The sequence below is a fragment of the Elgaria multicarinata genome, chromosome 14 (genome assembly GCF_023053635.1).
Source record: "Elgaria multicarinata webbii isolate HBS135686 ecotype San Diego chromosome 14, rElgMul1.1.pri, whole genome shotgun sequence".
NCBI lineage: Eukaryota > Metazoa > Chordata > Lepidosauria > Squamata > Anguidae > Elgaria > Elgaria multicarinata.
This window is the reverse complement of record NC_086184.1, coordinates 2,199,283-2,220,623: the sequence shown is the minus strand read 5'-3', so window position 1 is coordinate 2,220,623 and position 21,341 is coordinate 2,199,283. Positions and strand designations below refer to the sequence as shown.

At 47.6% G+C, this 21,341-nt stretch overlaps 2 protein-coding genes across 4 annotated transcripts in view; one reads left to right on the top strand and one right to left on the bottom strand.

The window, feature by feature from the left end:
• The window catches only part of GALNS (galactosamine (N-acetyl)-6-sulfatase), a 67,988-nt gene extending 52,672 nt beyond the window's left edge, over positions 1-15,316 (bottom strand). Inside the window, exons 1-7 of one of the 2 annotated variants that reach the window (XM_063141094.1) lie at positions 15,137-15,316; positions 10,131-10,254; positions 8,674-8,748; positions 5,833-5,935; positions 2,637-2,780; positions 634-700; positions 389-516 (exon numbers count right to left, since the gene is read on the bottom strand). In XM_063141094.1, coding sequence (XP_062997164.1) covers positions 389-516; positions 634-700; positions 2,637-2,780; positions 5,833-5,935; positions 8,674-8,748; positions 10,131-10,254; positions 15,137-15,265 — 770 coding nt within the window. In that variant the 5' untranslated portion in view covers positions 15,266-15,316. Of the gene's footprint in view, positions 1-388; positions 517-633; positions 701-2,636; positions 2,781-5,832; positions 5,936-8,673; positions 8,749-10,130; positions 10,255-15,136 lie in introns of those variants that run through there. The other variant, XM_063141095.1, reaches the window with a different exon arrangement.
• A 406-nt stretch (positions 15,317-15,722) lies between these two features.
• On the top strand, positions 15,723-20,839 carry TRAPPC2L (trafficking protein particle complex subunit 2L). Of its 2 annotated transcripts, none has more exons than XM_063140984.1 (5): positions 15,723-15,803; positions 17,713-17,885; positions 19,172-19,259; positions 19,632-19,711; positions 20,665-20,839. In XM_063140984.1, the coding sequence occupies exons 1-5, from the start codon at positions 15,771-15,773 to the stop codon at positions 20,708-20,710; spliced, it is 420 nt and encodes a 139-aa protein (XP_062997054.1). In that variant the 5' UTR covers positions 15,723-15,770; the 3' UTR covers positions 20,711-20,839. The 2 variants fall into 2 exon arrangements, with proteins under 2 accessions (XP_062997054.1, XP_062997055.1); XM_063140985.1 differs by having other exon boundaries at positions 15,727-15,776.
• Positions 20,840-21,341: the final 502 nt, after the last annotated feature.

The window sequence follows — 21,341 nt, the reverse complement described above, 5'->3', positions numbered from 1 at the left end:
CAGAAATGTAATAAATAAATAAATAAATAAATAAAATAAGCAAGGTCTTTATTTCAGATTGTCAGAGACATGTTAGTCTTCAACCTAGGCTGACTTCTCTCGAGCCCCTGCTACTCTTTCATGTTATATAAATACACACACATCTATAAATTTTAAGTAGAGATCTCAATTGTTTCAGGGCAGTAGCACCGCTCTTGGGTTTTCTTCTAGAACAGCCTTCCTCAACCTGGGGCGCTCCAGATGTGTTGGACTGCACCTCCCAGAATGCCCCAGGAGTTGTAGTCCAACACATCTGGAGCGCCCCAGGTTGAGGAAGGCTGTTATAGAACAATGAGGAGGGGTGGGGGGAGAGGATACTTCGGCTCCAAAAAAAAAAAAAGCGACTTACAGCCCTCGTTGGCTAGTGCCCAAGAACTCCCTGGAAGCATACACGGGTGCATGAGTGGCGTCGATTGCCCAATACAGAAAGAACGGCTGTTGGCTGGCTTGATGTGTGCTAATGAAATCAAGGGCTTCCTGGAAACGACAAGAGAACTAACTTCAAACATGCTCCCCCCCACATGCTGCGTACATATAAGCAGCGGCAGAAAAGGGCTGTGGGTTTTTAAAACCTTTTAGCGGAGTAAACTGTACCTGTAAGTACATTTGCGTTAGGTTTGCTTCCCCCGTCTTATGATCTATTTTTATGTCTTCGTAATACCTAAAAGATAAAAACAAGACCTGGAAAAAACATTCACGTGGTTTTAAGTGTATGGCACTGAAGGAATAAGTGCTTTACTCCCTACAAGTCCCCTGGGGAAACAGCAGCAAGTCAGTGTGTAATCAGAGACACTAACCTGAGTATGCACACAACAGATGCACCCTGAAACATATAGAATCATAGAATAGTAGAGTTGGAAGGGGCCTATAAGGCCATTGAGTCCAACTCCCTGCTCAGTGCAGGAATCCAACCTAAAGCATCCCTGACAGAGGGTTGTCCAGCTGCCTCTTGAATGCCTCTAGTGTGGGAGAGCCCACCACCTCCCGAGGTAACTGGTTCCATTGTCATACTGCTCTAACAGTCAGGAAGTTTTTCCTGATGTCCAGCCAGAATCTGGCTTCCTGTAACTTGAGCCCGTTATTCCGTGTCCTGCACTCTGTGGTGATCGAGAAGAGATCCTGGCCCTCCTCTGTGGGACAACCTTTTAAGTATTTGAAGAGGGCTATCATGTCTTCACTCAATCTTCTCTTCTCCAGGCTAAACATGCCCAGTTCTTTCAGTCTCTCTTCAGAGGGCTTTGTTTCCAGACCCCTGATCATCCTAGTTGCCCTCCTCTGAACATACTTCAGCTTGTCTGCATCCTTGAAGTGTGGTGCCCAGAACTGGGTGCAATACTCAAGATGAGGCCTAACCAGAGCTGAATAGAGAGGAACCAGTACCTCACATGAGGTATCTTCTGAAAGGGCTGCTTTATGGGTAACTGATTTCATTGGGAGTTGCTTGTTCCTATATAGTGATCTGGTTCGTGGTTAACAAGCCACAACAGCTCCGGAACCCTTCTGAGCGTGCCGGTCACATGCTGGACTGATTTCCCTAATTACCCTCAATGGCACAGCTTGCAAGGTCATCAGAACCTGGGCTGCATGGCATGTGGGGCGTTGTGGGGGGGGGGGGGGAGTGAACAACTCTCAAATAACCCAGTAACAGCCATGGGTTCCTTGAGGGTTGCTGCCTCCTCAAACAAGCCATGTTGCCCAGGTTTGGATGAGGGTAATGAGGGAAATCCGGCCAGCACGCTTGTAAACCCACACCACTACTGTGCAAACCAGGTCAGAGTTTAATCCCACCAAATATAAAGTATGTAATGGATGAACACATGGTGGGGATTTTTTGTTACAGTAGATACACAGTTCAGGCACATAAAATAACAGATTTCTTACCACATGGCAACCCATGAAAGTAGCTGGTGCTCCCCAGACTTCCTGGACTGCAACTCCCAGGATTCCTGACCATTGACCATGTTGGCTGGGGCTGATGGGAGTTGAAGTCCAAACCATCTAGAGGGCACCAGGCTAGGGAAGACTGAATTAGAGGCACTTTTTCAGTACCTCTTCCCAGAGGGGTACTTATATTTCTACTTAGGAAGAAAAGCAACTGAAGAAGTGGGCCTCTACAGCAATTTTCTCGGGAGTAACCCGGGCTGGCGAATTTCAGCCAAAGTTACTGCTCTACAGGAAGCAAACAGGAGGCTGGCATTTCCTAAGTTTCGAATGATTAGCTCTGTGACCTCGTTGTTGTTGTTAATGGAGTTCTCATGCATAATTCACTGTGTGCAGCAGGGGCTCCTTCAGCGTGCCGATCAGGTGATGTTTTCATCAGTTCACCTCAGGCGCCTGGTACGTCTCAGTGAGTGATGACGTGTCGGCGCATTGCTGTAAAATGTGGCCCGGCAAACGTCCCCAAGCCAGAAGCCTAAAGACCCCTGGCCACTGACAGAAAGAGAAGGGAAACGCTGCCATTGCATGCTTCGCAGGGAGAAAGGGCAGCCGGCAGGAATCTGAGGCGTTCCTTTGCATGGAAAGCAAAAAGGAGCCAAGCAAAAACAGAAGGAAAGCAAAATGCATCAAGGTGCGCGTGATACACCAAAGAGGCTTACCTGCCGATCATTTCCCAGTCCCTATAAATGGGGATGTTTGGTACAGCTTTGTTATCATACGGTCCAAAATGGCAGTTAGGGGAGCCAAACCACTCGTCAAAGCCGTGCCTCAAGGGATGGAACTGGGGCCGGTGGCCGAGGTGCCTAGGAAAGAGTAACAGGCGGAACAGTCTGGCTTCCATCAGAGAGCATCAAGCCCCCTTATCAGCACTAGACAAACAGGACATTGCAAGAAAGGAGGCTAACAGAAGTAACCGCCCATAGCTTAGCAACAGACAACGAAAAGGGGCCGCTAGCCAACTCATTCAGAGCGTTTGCCCCCTTGGCTGTCCTGGCTCATCACTTCCCAACTTCCGAAGGTCCCTTGCTTGGCCACTTCCTCAGCAGGTGACAATGTTACCGTCCATTGCTCAAATGTACCCACGAGGAGCAGAGTAACGATTATGAAAAATGAGGGAATACAGGCTAAGAGGCACAGATTCCAGATTTTTTTTCTGCGCGGGATTTTGATGGGCTCAGCACAGAAGAACGCACAGGTCCGTGCAACCCACCCGGCCCACCCGCCCGCCCTCTCCCGATGTCGTCAAGGGGAGAAGCCGCACAAGAGGCAGGTGCGCAGCGTGTAGGACGCACGGCATTCCTTCTTCAACCTTTACACCGCGAGCGGAGGCATTTGGCCCTAGAAACAGGCCGACGCAACAGGATCCAGGCCTGACCAATCAGGCGCTTCACGCACGCACATGACACGCTGTGCTGCAAGCTTCAGACTTAATTAGCTTTCTGCTATGGCTCTGAGGTTGCTCAAGATCCGCTGCTTTGCAGATAACTCCCTGGAACCAATCTGTATCTGTGCTGTTTATTTCCTTTCCCCAGGTATATGAATTTACATTTATTAGCGCTCAGCTGCATCCCATTGCCTGCAGCCCACTGAGCTGTATGGGTTTTTTCCCCCCTTCTTCTTTGGCAGTCTGATTTGCAGCAATAAATAATTTACAGCTCCGGGTCCGTTTGCTTTCTTCCCTAGGTCTGCCCTGCGTTTCTGGTGGCAAACAACTTGATCGTGAGTGAACGCTCGGTAGCTTGTTCGCAAATCACCCAAAGTAGACAAATCCTTCTCTGACTGAGCTATCTTGCCCCTGTTTTTATCCTGCACTGCCTCCAAAGAACCAAGGGCAGCACGCATGGCCACCCCTCTACCCTTTTATCTTTTGCCAGATAGGCTGTGAGAATCCGACCAGCCAAAGGTCAGCCAGGGAGCTTCATCACTAATCACTTACGGGCTGAATCGAGGAACCCCCTGGGCTATCTATAAACAATACCACACTGGCCCTTGACTATTTCCCAAGCTATTTTTTTTAAAGATCACTCATTTATATGCTAGATTTATTAGCTATGTTGCACTGGACTGTTATTTTGTGTAGGAAAGGAAAGGAAAGGAACCTCTCGTGCAAGCACTGAGTCATTACTGACTCTTGGAGGGACGCCAGCTTTCGCTGACATTTTCTTGGCAGGCCTTATAGCGGGGTGGTTTGCCGTTGCCTTCCCCGGCCGTTATTCCCTTTCCCCCAGCTAACTGGGTACTCATTTTACGAACCTCGGGAGGATGGAAGGCTGAGTCGACCCGAGCCAGCTGCCTGGAACCAGCTTCCGCTGGGATCGAACTCAGGCTGTGGGGAGAGTTTCAGCTGCAGAAACTGCTGCTTTATTGCTCACTTTTTTATGTATTTATTTATTTATTTATCAATCAACAGATCGAATTAATAGCCAAATCGGTCACAGGCTACTTTGAATCCGACTGGAACAGCAAGCAAAGCTACAGGGGCTCGAACCGGGAACCTTTGGGCCCTTGTGCGGCTGCCCTGTGTGGCGATTCACTGAACTGCAGATTGCTGCTGCTGCTGCTGCTGCCGCCTAGGGTACCCTTCCCCAACCTGGTGCCCCCACAGATGCGTCGGACTGCATCTCCCATGATTGGCTATGCTGGATGGGAATGCTGGGAGAGCTGCTGCCAGCCAGTGTTAACAGCACTGGGCTATATGGAGCAAGGGGGCTGTCTCTGTATAAGGCAGCTTTTCATGTTCCTAGTAGGTCGGGGGAAATCCCACTGGAAAGATCCCCGTGGGGGGGAAATGGTATGAAACCTTGCCCTAACTACTGATTTCTCTATCAGCAGTAAATCCTTACCCCAGTCAGGGAAGTCAATAGACAGTGGAGCAATAGGAGGCGAACAGTCACCTGTGTCTCTATTCTTTCTACCCTTTTTTCTTCCAAAGTGGCTCAGAAATCACACTTTCTTCTGCAGCTGCTAAGAGCCTTTCCCTAACAACCATGATTTATATGAAAGAAGTGTTTTCAGTGGCCTTGCTATTTCCCTTGTTAACACCTGCGCCCAGCACCGCAGAGGTTTGTCATCAATTTCGATGATCCAGCTCTTAGCTCTTTTAAAAGAGCTCCTGGGATAAAGCACAGGCAGATTGCGGGTCAATATTTGTTCACTAGCATTCCCGTTTACCCTCTGCCCACCTAGATTATGCTATGACTCTTTGGAGGAGGGCTAGCACCAGCCCGTCTTTCCTCTAGGAAGGGAATAAATCTCTGAAGCCACCAGAACCAGGATAAAAACAACAACGATGAGAAGCTTGTAGTTTGGCACGAAAGCAACACACTTCAAAAATCAACATTCTGCAGAGACCACAGATAAAAAAAAATGTTAACTATGTCAGATGCTAGTGGCACAGCCTTATAACTGTGCAAATAAGTGCTATATGTTGGATCTGTTACATATATGTGTATACTAGTCATTGGCTTTAAAGGTTGAATCATACTATGTGGTAGGGGAGCCACCCCACCTGGATTTCTGAGGACAGGGATCACTTGCTTGAACCCGGATTCCTCCACATATAAACCAGATCTCTCTCTCTCTCTCTCACACACACACACACACACACACAGAAAGTAGTTTTGCGACCGAGTAATAAACTAGTTATGTGACCCCCGAGTAATAATTTGTATTTCTGCATTGCTGCTGGTTTTATCCTGGTTGTGCTTTTATATTGTATTTTATATCATGTTTTTATACTGTTTCTTTTATACTTTGAACGGTTTTAATTTTTGTGAACCACCCAGGGAGCTTCGGCTATTGGGCGGTATAAAAAAAATGCAATAAATAAATAAAGTAGTCAAAAAGGAACGTTACCATTTGCCAACTAGTTTATTGACATAGCCTGCTTTCTTCAGCAATTCTGGAAGCAGCAGTTCGTAATCTGGGATGCCCCCTGTTATTTCCTGGGGGGTGTAGGCTGCATTAAGACAAGAACACTTCAACCAGACTGGAAAATGGGTAACAGAGGTTTTCCATGGTAACAGGATTTATCAGCTGTACTCTACACTGGGCTAGCCAGAGGGCATTTCAAGATGGGAGCAGGAGTATGGAACTGCAGATGAGCAGGGACAGGGAAGGAAGCAAGCAAGCAAGCTAGCTAGATTAGGGATTAGCATCTGTGGTGGTGGGAATGTAAATATGTGCAAAAGTTGTGGAAGATGGTGTTCTCTGAGATTAAAGAAATTGTTGGAATGAAAATAGAAGAAACACCAAGAGTTGCATTACTCTCACTACATGAAGATTTAAAATGTAGTAAAGAAATCAAGGAATTGATAATGAATTTGCTGACTGCAGTAAGGTTGATTGTAGCTAGGAACTGGAAGATTCAAGGTGATTATTGTATTGAAGAGTGGTATAAAGAAGTATGGGAGATTGCTATTAATGATAAATTAACATGTAACATAAAAGTGAGAAAAGGTATAGCAAAAACGAATGATTTTGAGGAAATCTGGAAGCAGTTCCTAATATTTGTGTTTTCTAAGGGAAGTGGGAAACCACCAGCAGAAGAGGTGTTAAGATTTTGGAAACAGGAATGATCCCGAAGGGAAGGGGGAGCACTTGTTATTTGTTGAATTATTTTGGATTATGTTATGATAAAGCATTATGTGTTAACAATTATATATTCAAGCAATTTGTTAGGTATTAGTATGTTAATTGTTATGTTGGTTTGTATTTTATATAGTAATAAATAAAAATGTATATAAAAAAAATAAAAAATAAAGGAGCTCTCCAAAGTGGGAGGGGGGGAAAGGATTAGCATCTGCATTCTAGGCCAGGCTGCACCAAATACTAGCAGAACACATAGAATCATAGAATAGCAGAGTTGGAAGGGGCCTACAAGGCCATCTAGTCCAACCCCCTGCTCAACAGCTATCTCTAAGTGTCCATTCACTTCATACATACAAAATGTATGTATTCTCTCAGCCGCCAGGTCTGCCTTCTCCCGTAGTTCTCCCGGGCTTCGAATATCTGAACAACCCTCCTCTGTCAGCGAAGAGACAATCACCCACGCTTGCCAACGTGCAGCATGCATCAATCCGGAGCTGTAAATGCATGCTCCAAAACATATGGTCTCCCAAAGCATCTGCCATTTTGGAACGAACAACGCTCACGCCAACCAGATCGGCCTCCAATCAGCTCAAGCTGGCACCTCCCAACAGGAGTGCCGGAGCAAAGCTGGCTTTGCGGACAGCTTGGTGGTGCCCTCCAGATGCCCTTGCTTGCCTTAGCAGGAAGAACATATTTCTATAAGACTGGATTTCAAACAGATTGTTAACCTACAATAATCACATGCAACTCTCTTCCCCCCCTCCCTTTTGCTGAATGCTAATTAACCCACCCAATAAAGCAACGCCTTGAGCAGCAGAAGCAAAAAGAGATTTAACAACCTGAGCCTTAGAATTTGCACTGTAGCAAGAACATTCAGAGACATTCTCTTTTCGCAAGATGGCGTAGGCCCAGCCGAGACAATAACCTAAACCACAAGTTAGAGCAGTGGTAGGAGTCCTGGTGCCCTCCACATGTTTTAGACACCAGGGGCGGATCTACACAGCGTACTGAAGGCGCTTGCATGCGCCTGCAGTGCGCCCCCAAAGCGATTGTGTAGATCCTGCCCTGGAAGAGGCGGAGGAAGAGGTGGAGGAGGAGGAGGCTGGGGAATCCGGCCGCGTCCTTGCTGCCGCCCACCTCCCCGCCTGCCTCCTGCTGCCGGCAAAAGAGCCACCCGGATCGGAGAGCTTCTTCCGCTCTCCGCCCCGCCTTCTTCCGCCGAGCTCTCCGACCCAGCTGGCTCTTTCGCCGGCAGCAGGAGGCCGGCGGGGAGGTGGGTGGTGGTGGCAGCAAGGACGCGGCCGGATTCCCCAGCCTCCTCCGCCTCTTCCAGGGCAGGATCTACACAATCGCTTTGGGGGAGCACTGCAGGCACATGCAAGCACCTTCAGTACACTGTGTAGATCTGCTTCAGCTCTCATCAGACCCACTTCAGCATGGCCAATGGACAGGGATTATGAGAACTGTAGTCTAAAAAATCCGGAGGGCACCAGGTTGCATACCCTTGGGTAGGACTTTCATAAGCTTCAGGCTTGTGTGGTCTCACCCATCACACGTGAGCAGAGCAAAAGCTTTTGCTTTCACTTTAGAACACTATTACCCCATTTTATACCAACTCGGGAAATGGTGGTTTATTCTAGCTACAGCTAATTTGACAACCCAGATTTGATTACCTTGTTTTGTTTTAGCTAACTGTGGTTAGAATAAGCCACAGTTCCCAGAGTTCGTATGTAACGAAGAACTGCGCTTTGTTCTTCAGTGAGAATTAGATGTTCTTTCCTCTCCTCTGTCTGCATACAACAGAGGAGGAGAGGGGAGCACACGAGTGAGAAATCTATGCAATTTGTTCACAGCCATCTAAAAAACCGTGGAATGAACCAGGCCCTGTTAACTGGATCAGCACACACAGGACAATCTGTTTGCAATGCAACCTAACCCTAAACCCTTTTTATTGGCAGTAACCTTCCACTGATTTCAATAAGATTCACTTTTGAGTTCAGCATGCTTAGAATTATGTCCTATAAGTGTCCTTAGTGAGGCAGCGATCCCAGAACTTGGCTTGACTTGCAAAAGTAATGTTCTGTTTGTAGAAAGAGAAGGACGTACCATTTCTGGCATGGGCATTGGTGGTGTAGAAGCCATTCCTGATGGGGAGGCGACCGGTTAGAAGTGCTGCCCTTGCTGCAGAGAGAAAAGAAAAAGCCGTGAAGGTGTGTGTATGTATATATATAGAGAGAGAGGGATGGTGCCCTTCTCTCAGGGCACATCCAGCCTGCTCTAATTCTGCTGCTTCAGCACATCCAATCACCATAATTCCAAAGTGTGGAAGGTTCATCATGTCCTGCTCTCGAATGGCTCTCCGTATGACTAGAGGAGACTTGGAGGTGTTCTGCTGTGCAGTGGAACGGTAGCGACAAGAACATTTTCTTATATACCCTCTGGGTCCACTTAACATGAGCATTTCAGCTGTGCTTTCTTTCTCTTTTCTTTTTTAGAAAATACGTTTCTATAGTACTAGATTCTGGCCGTGCTACTACTTAGGCATTGCACTTTTAATTTGCAATGCACTTTATTATGCCTGTGCTGTGGAGACTGCACCATCTGCCTATATGTTGCTGGGCCAGGTTTAAGGTTTTGGTACTTATTTACAAAAGCCCTAAACAACTCAGGGCCAGGACAGTTACGGGATCCCCTGATCCCCTACCGGCCTGCTCGGATGCAATGCTCATCAGGAGATACTCTCCTGATGGTGCTCCAGATTTCGGAGGTCAGGTCTGTCATGGCCTGGAATAGGGCCTTTAGTACTGTCGCACCTGCTGTCTGGAACTCCTTGCCACTGCACTTTAGGCAGGCGCCAACTCTTCTGGGTTTTCGGCACCAACTGAAAACTTGCCTTTTCAAACAGACATTCCCAAGAAGGTAATCTTGTTCTCTGTAGGAAGACTTCTTTTTGTACGTCGCTTAGAAATATCTTTAATGCAATGTTAAGGAGAGGGCTTTTTCAGTGGTGACACCCCGGTTGGGGAATGCCCTCCAGAGAGAGGTTCGCCTGGTGCTTACATTGGTCTTTTCAGCATCAGGTGAAGACCTTTATATTTTCCTGGGCTTTTTAGCCCTTCAGTTTTAAAAAGTTTTCAGATTTTTGCACTAGTACTGTTTTTTAAAAAAATCTTGATTCCTACTTGGGTTTTATTCTGTTTCAAACATATGGTTTTTAGATTATGTTTTACTATGGCCTTAGCTAGACCTAAGGTTTATCCCGGGATCATCCCTACCTGCTCCCAGGATATCCTGTGTGTCATTTACATGGACAGGGATGACCCCGGGATAAACCTTAGGTCTAGCTAAGGCCTATGTTATTGTATTTTATGGTTTAATTTTTGTTTTGTGAACCAATAAATAAATATCATTACATTAAATAAATAAATAATCTTGTTCTTTGAGCAATACAGAGGAGAATTTGCCTGCAGTGACACCATCACAGAGGCAAGATATGAAGCCAGCCCAACACACCACCCTCCCCTGAACAACGCTGCTTCCCTGGGGCTTCAGAGTTTACTCACATGGAGAACACAGAGGGTTGGCAGTGTAGAAGCTTGGGAAAAGCATTCCTTCTGCAGCCATCTGGTCTAGATATGGGGTTTCTTTGGAAGGATGCCCAAACACACCTAAGTCACCCCAGCCCATCTGAAGAAACACCAGCACACAAGAGAAATAAACAACAATCGGTTTTAGAAGTAGGCAACATTTTCTTCATTCAGCACTTAAAAGCTTTGCTAAAGCACCCGTCACTGGAACACCCAAATGCATCCCACAATGAATACTTTTTTAAAGTATTTAAAATACTTAAAAGGTTAAATACTTAAAAGGTTGTCACACAGAGGAGGGCCAGGATCTCTTCTCGATCCTCCCAGAGTGCAGGACACGGAATCATGGGCTCCAGTTACAGGAAGCCAGATTCCGGCTGGACATCAGGAAAAACTTCCTGACTGTTAGAGCAGTGTGACAATGGAATCAGTGACCTAGGGAGGTTGTGGGCTCTCCCACAGTAGCGGCCTTCAAGAGGCAGCTGGACAAGCATCTGTCAGGGATGCTTTAGGGTGGATTCCTGCATTGAGCAGGGGGTTGGACTCGATGGCCTTGTAGGCCCCTTCCAACTCTGCTATTCTATGATTCTATGACTTTCACTTCTCCAGCCTTAAGCGGGGAGCAGCTCTTCTCAGCTGCTATGACACGAACACAACATGTTTTATGGGGAACGGCTTCAGAAAAGGAAGGAAACTTGGAATTCCCACCCCCAATGCAACGATCCCTAGCAAAGAATGTCCAAACAAGGGGTAGGTTATTCATTGATTCCTGTTGAGTACAACAGGAGGTGGGTTGATACTGTCTCTGGCCAACCAAACGCACTATAGAGAAGCCAAGAAGGAAATCGTGCCATTCCTAGCAACACCTCTCTGGCAAGGCCTGCATCAAGCTTTGAGAAACACCGTCACAAGAACTGTCACACTGGGTCAGATCAAAGGTCCACGTAGCCAGAGGTGTTGAACCTCTATCAGCTTGAGGGCCAAATTCAGTTTAGGAGAGGCTCATGGGGCCGCATTCCAGCAGTGGGTGGGGCCAAAGGCAAAAAGGGGTGGGGCAAAGCACCTGCAAATGTTAAGCTTGAAGCCCTTCCTCACCTCTCATGCAAGCACTGAGTCATTACTGACTCTTGGAAGGACGCCAGCTTTCGCTGACGTTTTCTTGGCAGGCCTTATAGCGGGGTGGTTTGCCGTTGCCTTCCCTGGCCATTATTCCCTTTCCCCCAGCTAACTGGGTACTCATTTTACCGACCTCAGGAGGATGGAAGGCTGAGTCGACCCGAGCCGGCTGCCTGGAACCAGCTTCCGCTGGGATCGAACTCAGGCCGTGGGGAGAGTTTCAGCTGCAGAAACTGCTGCTTTACTGCTCTGCGCCACACGAGGCTATTGAAGCCCTTACTGTCAGTAACTAAGCCTTAGGAAACACATTTTGAGCTTTTCAAATTGGGGGGTGGGGACCACACCAAAGCTAGGTGATGATTAGTTGTTAGGGGAAAGAGGAGAGGTGGGTGGAAGGGGGAATGGCCATCCGGCGTATTCTAGAGGGCCTGACTGGGACCCAAATCAGCCTGGATTTGGCCTGCAGGCTGAAGTTAAAGACCCCCGATGTAGTCCAACGCTCTGTCTGCATCAGTAGTCAGCCAGATGCCCCAGGGAAGCTGAAAAGAAGGGCAAAATGGCAATAGCTATTCACCTACTATTGGTCCCCAGCAACTGGCAACCACAGATATGTTGCTTCTAAACATGGATGTTCCATTTCTAGCTGCAAAGGTGAAGAGCCACTGACTGACCTCTGCTTCATGGTTTTTCCTCCCATCCCTTCTTTTAAAGCCTCTTAGGCGAGTGGTTACCAAAAATTCCCGAGCCAATTGATTCTGTAGGCAAATTATGCACTGTGAGACGGAGTAAGCCATTTTGTGGCAGTTATGTGCATCCCTTAGTGGGGCAAAGTCAAGGGGAACTTCCGAACATTTGTGAAACGGCACCACGCTTCGCCTGCCCTTACTGGCATCCACAGCTAAACCACTCTCAGCCTTGCCTCAACTTTTCCTTTGCATGCATATATACTGAATATAATAAGAAAGGAACAGGGAGGGGGGAAGCCTTTTTTGTAGTACAAAAAATACTTAAATCAACGGGAGCCCATTTTTAAAGGGGGAAAAAATTACACCTACAATTTCAGGCAACTAGAACAGGGTTCAAGGAGTAATAGCCTGAAACTAAAAATAAATGCAAGAGGAAACATTTTTCTAACAGTATGGTCAGCCGAGCCATGGAATAATTTCCCTAAAATGGTTGATGAATCACAATCACAGGAGGCGCTCAGAAATAGACCACAGCCCCAGACCTGAATTTTAGTAGCAAATCTACATTGGTAAGCCTTTTGCTGAAACGAAGTTGCATCCATTGCGACAACTACTCATTTCAGACGACTACTTCAAGATTGTCACCTTTGTGCGGGAGACAGCAATGTTTCCTCAAGTCACTGGCTGTGGGATGATAATACTACTCAGTTTTGTTTGAGTGTCCAAAGTGCATAAAAGTTCACATTCATTAGCAACACAGGAAGTTGCCTAGCATTGTCAATAGTGACAGGCAGCAGTTCTCCAAGAATTAGGGCTGTATTCTTTCTTAGTCCTACCTAGAGATGCCAGAGACTGCATGCAAAGTATGTGCTCTACTACTGAGCTATGACCCCTTCCTATCTTGTTGCAATCCTTACAACAGTCCTGTAATGTAGGTCGGTATTCTTATTCCCCATATTGTGGATGGGAGGCTGAGAAATAGTTTGTTTCCTATTCCCAGAGGGGCAACTATGTGAGTCTGTTCCAGCCCAAACGAAAAGCTGTCTTGTGGCACCATAAAGATGATTGTGCCTTAACACATGTGTTAATCTTGCGTAAGGCCACCTAACAAGGATGTCCCGATGCATAGCGCCGTCTCTTAGCGAATATACTACATCAGCTGCCTCTCACTTCATTCATTAATAAAATGGGGCTGTCCAAGCTGCAGTCTTTCCCCCATGGAGTAAAGATGAAAGATCACAGTCTTATACATTCCAGTTTGGAAAAATCTGTCCACTGTAGGTATGTATAGAAAGTCTGTTTTTACTTCTTCAAAAGCTTTGGTGGTACAATAGAGCCTGAGGCTTTTGACCTTCAAAGACCTACCTATAAACATCTCAAACTGAAGCAAGCAGAAAAGAAAAGCAGTAAGAGTCAATGGAACAGGTGAGCAGAGCGTGGACAGCGTAAGAATTTCAGGGCACTGTAGTAGACATTTTTATTAGTTGCGGCCAACAAATAAAGAAGGAAAGTCTTGGGACTGCTCCTTCTTGAAGGCAATGGAGAGGCATCCCCAAGCATCGGATGCAAGGCACAGAGCAGGCATCTAGAGCGTGTCTCCTGTGCAACTTCCAACCCCAACAAAAGACACAAATGCTAAGCTAGCCCAGAAGCCTTATTCATTCATTTATGGCATTCTTACCCTAATGTGGCCTCAAGACGGCTTACCAAAAAGTTATACCCCAGCTTACATCCCAAGGCAGGTCTTACGTATCTGATTGCAAAGCTCCAAGCAAACAAGACCATCAACCCAAACACTGACCCAGCACCCAAGGGAACATGCTCCTTAGCTTCTCTGCCTGCCATGAGTCAAAATTCCTTGTCTCCCCCGCACCCCCTGGGCACAGGCCCCTGAAAACAGCCCCTAAACCTACAAAAGGGAAACACTTCCTCTTCTCTCCTAACTCAGTTGTCCACAGCACCCACAACCCTACTTTGGCACCTGAGGCAGGAAACCCCACAAGCAGCAACAAAAAGTAATGGTCACAATAACAACAACAACAAATAATAATAATAATAATAGCTGCCCTTTCCCAAAATCTCCTGCCTGAGCAGCTGCCATTTTATCCAGAGTCACACCTTGGTGCCATCCAGATGTTTTGGGCTACAACACCCATAATCCTTGACCAATGGCCATGATGGCTGGGGCTTATGGGAGTTGTAGACCAAAGCACATGGGGGTGCTAGCTTGCCCTCCAGAGGTGTTGGACCCATCATTCCCTGCCAGCTTGGCCTGTGAATGATGGGAGTTGCAGTCCAACACTTTTGGAGGGGACTGGGTTGGGGTTGGCTGGTCTAACGCTAGGGTTGGCCCTGCCCAGTCTCTTTTCTCTGTGAAGCAAGGCTCCCCGGGGCAGCCTTCCCCAAACTGATGCCCTCCAGATGTGCGGGACTCCAGATGTGTGTTCCTCTCTATTCGGCCCTGGTTAGGCCTCATCTAGAGTATTGCGTCCAGTTCTGGGCTCCACAATTCAAGAAGGACGCAGACAAGCTGGAGCGTGTTCAGAGGAGGGCAACCAGGATGGTCAGGGGTCTAGAAACAAAGCCCTATGAAGAGAGACTGAAAGAACTGGGCATGTTTAGTCTGGAGAAGAGAAGATGGAGGGGAGACATGAGAGCACTCTTCAAATACTTGAAAGGTTGTCACACAGAGGAGGGCCAGGATCTCTTCTCGATCCTCCCAGAGTGCAGGACACGGAATAACGGGCTCAAGTTACAGGAAGCCAGGTTCCAGCTGCACATCAGGAAAAACTTCCTGACTGTTAGAGCAGTACGACCATGGAACCAGTTACCTAGGGAGGTTGTGGGCTCTCCCACACTAGAGGCCTTCAAGAGGCAGCTGGACAACCACCTGTCAGGGATGATTTAGGGTGGATTCCTGCATGGAGCAGGGGGGTGGACTGGATGGCCTTGGAGGCCCCTTCCGGCTCTGCTATTCTATGATTCTAACTCCCAGCATCCTGAGCAGGCGACCCCCTTTCCAACGCCCAGCCTCCCTCCCTCCCTCCTACAAGGAAGCGGACCCCCCCCCCCCACCGTCCCAGCAGGGCCTCCTCAGGGACAGCCCCCTTGCCCCTCGAGCAGGGACGGAGGCAGGGAGGGGCCGGCCCTCCTCGCCCTGCTCCCTCTCCCCAGGCTCACATCGTCCATCAGCAGCAGCACCAGGTTGGGGGGCCTCGGCAGGGTGGCGTCGGCGGCCCCCGCCAGGCTCCAGAACCCGGCCAGGCCCCACAGGCCCAGCAGCAGCGGCACCGCCAGCCCCGTCTCCATGGCAACCAAGCCCAGCAGCGACCCGCTTCGCCGCGGGGCCGGGACAGACGGAGAGAGACAGGAAAAGGGTGCGGCCAAAGGGGCTCGCAGGACATTCACTGCGACCACGCAGGCACTTCCGATTCTCCATCGAACATGCGGGGCACCGCCGTAGGACGGGGCAAGGTGGAGATTTGGAAGGAGAGGACAGAGGTGCACGGAGGTCCGAATGGTGCAATATTATGAAACGCTTTGTGGGGATCTGGCGACCACAATGGAAGAAAATAAGTCCATGATTGCTCTCGGCCCCGCATATGGCGGCAGCACTCAATCTAACGAAGGCCGGAAGTAAAAAGACTGCGCGGCAACTCTATGATATAGAAAAGGGTTCATTCAGAAGCCGGCGAGTCACATAAGCCCGGCCGAGATGGGGCTGTTTCATTGGTTCTCTGATCACGTGGGCACAAGTAGGGGCAAAGGAAGCGAGAGAGAGAGAGAGAGAGGAGCGGGTCCGCCAGTATCCAAGATGGCGGTGTGTATCGCTGTGATCGCCAAGGAGGTCGGGGAGGGGCTTGAATTGGTCTTAAGGAAAGATGGGGAGGGGGCAGATGGGGAAGGGGCGAGGGGGGGATGCCTGGGAGTGGTGCGGGGGGAGGCAAGGCATAGGAGAGGCAGGGAGGGAGGGGAGGGGAGGGGAGGGGAGGGGAGGGTGGCACTGGAGGTGGTCCTGGCAGGTGTGGTGTCTCTTCTCATGGATGCATTTGGCTCAGGTTCTGCCTTTGCTGAAGAAGAAGTGGGGGAAGAAGGCAAATAAAAAGATTGATAACTGGCAAATAGAGGGAGAAAACGTGGAGGCATCCCTGACAGATGGACAACCCTCTGTCAGGGATGCTTTAGGGTGGATTCCTGCATTGCGCAGGGGGTTGGACTAGATGGCCTTGTAGGCCCCTTCCAACTCTGCGATTCTATGATTCTGTGACTTTGTATTTCTGGGCGCAAAGATTACTGCAGACGCTGACTGCAGACAGGAAATCAGAAGACGTTGACTTCTTGGGAGGAGAGCAATGACAAATCTTTGTAAAATAGTTAAGAGCAGAGACACCACACTGACAACAAAGGTCCGCATAGTTAAAGCAATGGTATTCCCCGTAGTAACCTATGGCTGTGAGAGCTGGACCATAAAGAAAAGCTGAGTGAAGGAAGAGAGATGCTTTTGAACTGTGGTGCTGGAGGAAAATGCTGAGAGTGCCTTGGACTGCAAGAAGATCCAACCAGCCCATACTCCAGGAAATAAAGCCAGACTGCTCACTTGAGGGAGTGGTATTAAAGGCAAAATTGAAGTACTTTGGCCACATAATGAGAAGACAGGACACCCTGGAGAAGAGGCTGATGCTAGGGAAAGTGGAAGGCAAAAGGAAGAGGGGCCGACCAAGGGCAAAATGGAGGGATGATATTCTGGAGGTGACGGACTCGACCTTGGGGGAGCTGGGGGTGGCGACAGCCGACAGAAAGCTCTGGCGTGGGCTGGTCCATGAAGTCACGAAGAGTCGGAAGCGACTGAACGAATAAACAACAAACTTGATGTCTGTGTAAATCCTATGTAGGGAATGGCTAAGTTGCTTGGCTGATTCCATAGGAATTCCTGGGACAGGGGGTCTTGCAGCTGCTTTGCCGTCCTGCGCCCCTAATTTCCTAGGAAGATGCAAGGTTAAGCAGGGCTGAGTATGGTTTTGTGCAGCCTTCTCCAACCTGGGGGCGTCCAGATGTGATGGGTTACAACTCCCAGCATTTATATACTGTGCTATATCTAAAATAGATTCCAGAGCAGAGACCATTAAAAAAATAAAGTAGTAAAAAGATTTTTTTTTTAAAAAAAAGTGTGTTGTGTGTAACAATTCATAAATATTTTTATAAGTATGTATCTAAAAACGTGACCTTTGCTTAGAGATTTGAGCTGTTCTTTCAGCAATAGATCTCTGCTGTGGAAACTTTACTAGACTGGAAACAAAGCCCTATGAAGAGAGACTGAAAGAACTGGGCATGTTTAGCCTAGAGAAGAGAAGATGGAGGGGAGACATGAGAGCACTCTTCAAATACTTCAAAGGTTGTCCCACAGAGGAGGGCCAGGATCTCTTCTCGATCCTCCCAGAGTGCAGGACACGGAATAACGGGCTCAAGTTAAAGGAAGCCAGATTCCAGCTGGACATCAGGAAAAACTTCCTGACTGTTAGAGCAGTGCGACGGTGGAATCAGTTACCTAGGGAGGTTGTGGGCTCTCCCACACTAGAGGCCTTCAAGAGGCAGCTGGACAACCATCCATCAGGGATGCTTTAGGGTGGATTCCTGCATTGAACAGGGGGTTGGACTCGATGGCCTTTTAGGCCCTTTCCAGCTCTACTATTCTATGATACTTGATCTGTTCCTGGATTGCTTCACAATCTTCTCCTTCTTCTTCGGTTTGTTTCTAGAACTATCCTCTGTACATCAAGAGTGTCCCGACAGAAAACGAACTGAAGTTCCACTACACGGTGCATACATCCCTCGATGTTGTGGATGAGAAGATCTCTGCTATGGGGAAAGCTCTCGTGGACCAAAGAGAACTCTACCTGGGGCTCCTATACCCAACCGAAGACTACAAAGTGTATCCTTGATGCTTGTGCAGAATATCCCAAAGCATTGCTTCTTTCAGTCTTGCCTCATTATGCCAAGGCAGCCTTCCTCAACCTGGAGCTATCCAGAGGTATTGGAGTATAACATCCACCATCTGTGCTGGCTGGAGATGATGCATTGGGGAAGGCCTATCCAGTAGAATTTTAGGATATTTTAGTATGTTTTTAGTATGTTTTTAGGATGTTTTTAAACAGCGTATACCGTGTTTTTAATCGGTATTTTATGTATTTTGTGCTTGTTGTTCCCTGCCTCGATCCAATCAGAGAGGCGCATAAGAAATGTATTATTATTATTATTATTATTATTATTATTAGGCTGTTCTAAGGGAACTTAATTGGGGTTCCTAATGCAGGAAGGTAGGCCAACAAAAGCTCTAACCTTTGCTGTGCTGAATTCCTGGAAATTACTGTCAGATCTGCTGCTGCCTTATTATAAAGTTCTTTTGTGTACTTTTAATATTCAGCTTAGAAATGAAGTAATGAATCAGGCACCATGGAGCTGTTCTATGGGCTTGCGACGCTTCCAATCCACAGGTACTGCTGAGCAATCTGATTTATTTATTTATTTATTTATTTATTACATTTTTATACCGCCCAATAGCCGAAGCTCTCTGGGCGGTTCACAAAAATTAAAACCATGAAGAGCATAAAAAACAACGAACAATCTAAAAACACAAATACAAAATACAATATAAAAAGCACAACCAGGATAAAACCAGACAGCAGAAATTGATATAGGTTAAAATACAGAATTAAAACAAGGTTTAAATTTAAGTTAAATTAGGTGTTAAAATACTGAGAGAATAAAAAGGTCTTCAGCTGGCGACGGAAAGAGTACAGTGTAGGCGTCAGGCGAACCTCTCTGGGGAGCTCATTCCACAGCCAGGGTGCCACAGCAGAGAAAGCTAAATAAAATGGCCTGGAATTTGGCACACCAGGAATTAAAACAATTTTGGTTTGGGCTTGCGGAATGAGGCTAGAAAATCGCTGCATTTTCCCCCTAAGAGCAGTTACAGACGGACGAGATGTCCATGGCCTTGACAACGGTTAGCTTCACACAATTCAGCAGACAATCTGTGGCTGGTTTCACAGCTCAGTGGTAGAACACTGTTTTGCCTGCAGAAGATCCCCGATTTAATCCCAGGCATCTCCAGGTAGAGAGCAGCTGCCAATCAGTGTAGGGAACTCTAAGCTAAATGGACTGTGGTCTGACTGGCTCTCTCCATTCCTAACACATCTTCCTTGACCAGTCAAGCAGATATGGTTACGTGACAAATTCCAAGGTGAAGTTTGTGATGGTGGTGGATTCTTCCAATACAGCACTCCGAGATAATGAAATACGAAGTGTAAGTACAAGGCAGCCCTCAGGGCCAGCCCAGGACATTTTGCTGCGTGAGGTGAACCAGCAAATAGTGTCCACCAGCACCAAAGTCAAGGTACATAGTACCTTAGGTCAGTTGAGTTACTTCAGCACCTGAGGGAGGAGATCTCACAAGCTCCCTTCCCTCTTCCTGGCAGTAAAAATACAATCCTAATAAATAGCAACTTGCTGCCCTTTCTTGATACCCAAACCGTGCTGCCTGAAGCAGCCACCACACTCGGCCTACTGCTTGGGCTAGTGACGCAGAACGGCTGTTTGAGTGGGACTTTGCTGCAGCTGCTTCCTCATGGCAAAGAGGTTCCTAAACGATTGTAACCTAAAGTGGTTCCCTTTTCAGATGTTCAGGAAGCTGCATAACTCTTACACAGATGTCATGTGCAACCCCTTCTATAATCCTGGGGACCAAATCCAATCCAGGTGAGTCAATCCAGGTTGAGAATAACCATCTGGGCTGGGCTGAAAACAACAGAATGAAATTTAATAGGGATAAATGCCAAGTTCTACATCAAGGAAATAGAAACCAAAGGCACAGTTACAAGATGGGGGATACTTGGCTCAGCAAGACTACAAAATAGAAGGATCTTGGAATTGTTGTAGATCACAAGCTGAATATGAGCCAACAGTGCGATATGGCTGCAAGAAAGGCAAATGCTATTTTGGGCTGCATTAATGGAAGTATAGCTTCCAAATCACATACTAGTTCCTCTCTATTCGGCCCTGGTTAGGCCTCATCTAGAGTATTGCGTCCAGTTCTGGGCTCCACAATTCAAGAAGGACGCAGACAAGCTGGAGTGTGTTCAGAGGAGGGCAACCAGGGTGATCAGGGGTCTGGAAACAAAGCCCTATGAAGAGAGACTGAAAGAACTGGGCATGTTTAGCCTGGAGAAGAGAAGATGGAGGGGAGACATGAGAGCACTCTTCAAATACTTAAAAGGTTGTCACACAGAGGAGGGCCAGGATCTCTTCTCGATCCTCCCAGAGTGCAGGACACGGAATAACGGGCTCAAGTTAAAGGAAGCCAGATTCCAGCTGGACATCAGGAAAAACTTCCTGACTGTTAGAGCAGTACGACAATGGAACCAGTTACCTAGGGAGGTTGTGGGCTCTCCCACCCTAGAGACCTTCAAGAGGCAGCTGGACAAGCATCTGTCAGGGATGCTTTAGGGTGGATTCCTGCCTTGAGCAGGGGGTTGGACTGGATGGCCTTCTAGGCCCCTTCCAACTCTACTATTCTATGAGTCTAAGATCTCTTTGGATTTTACTGGCTTCCTCGCTTGTAATTCCAAGAGCAGCTGCTGAATTCCTCTAGCCAAGTTTAGTGGGGGTGGTTCCTGCTTCTTTTAAACACTTCCTGTTTCTCCTTTTCCAAGGGCCTTTGACAACATGGTGACATCTATGATGGTGCAGGTTTGTTGAAGCTTCTGCCTCTTATCCCAGTTCCTTTACCTGAGAAGAATGGCTCCTGTACAGAACTGTTTGGTGTTCTTTATGTGTATTCTGTCCTCCGGACTTATGCTCTGTGAAATAAACTCTTTCACTAAGTCAGCCTGAAGTGATTGTTCACTAGGGTGTAGACGGTGAATCAGATGCTACCCTTGCTAGCTAGTCTGATGGGCCCCATAGATGGCAAACAGATTGATGGATATAGTAAAATCTTGGATCTCAATTACTTGCACTTTAGCAGCGGCCTTCTGTCAGAACAGTGTCTTTTATGGCTAAGGAACCGGGGAGCTTATAGAAGGCGCTTTCTTGACTCCCAACGAAATAGAGCAGAAAGATATATCACACAGTTTAGAAGCTGATGGCAGAGCCTTGCAATTAAACTCAAATTACTTCGCCAGAAGTAAATTGAAGTCTGAGAGCGTGAGGTTGCACATCTGCCCTATATTCTAGAGATGGAAGATTTCAACTAAGGATATGTGTGTATGCCACAATACGCCCATTCAGCACACGGACATGGTAGATCAGCAGCTGCTTGGGCAGGATGTACAATCTCCAGAGGGGCAAGGCAAGTGAGTCTGTTGCAGCAGAAACTACAGAGGGTCTT

Excerpts from the sequence above, each read along its gene's own strand:
- TRAPPC2L (XM_063140984.1), top strand. The coding sequence starts at position 15,771 with ATGGCGGTGTGTATCGCTGTGATCGCCAAGGAG. Across the intron at positions 15,804-17,712 it reads TCGCTGTGATCGCCAAGGAG|AACTATCCTCTGTACATCAA; the intron begins GTCGGGGAGGGG and ends GTTTGTTTCTAG. Across the intron at positions 19,712-20,664 it reads GGGGACCAAATCCAATCCAG|GGCCTTTGACAACATGGTGA; the intron begins GTGAGTCAATCC and ends TCCTTTTCCAAG.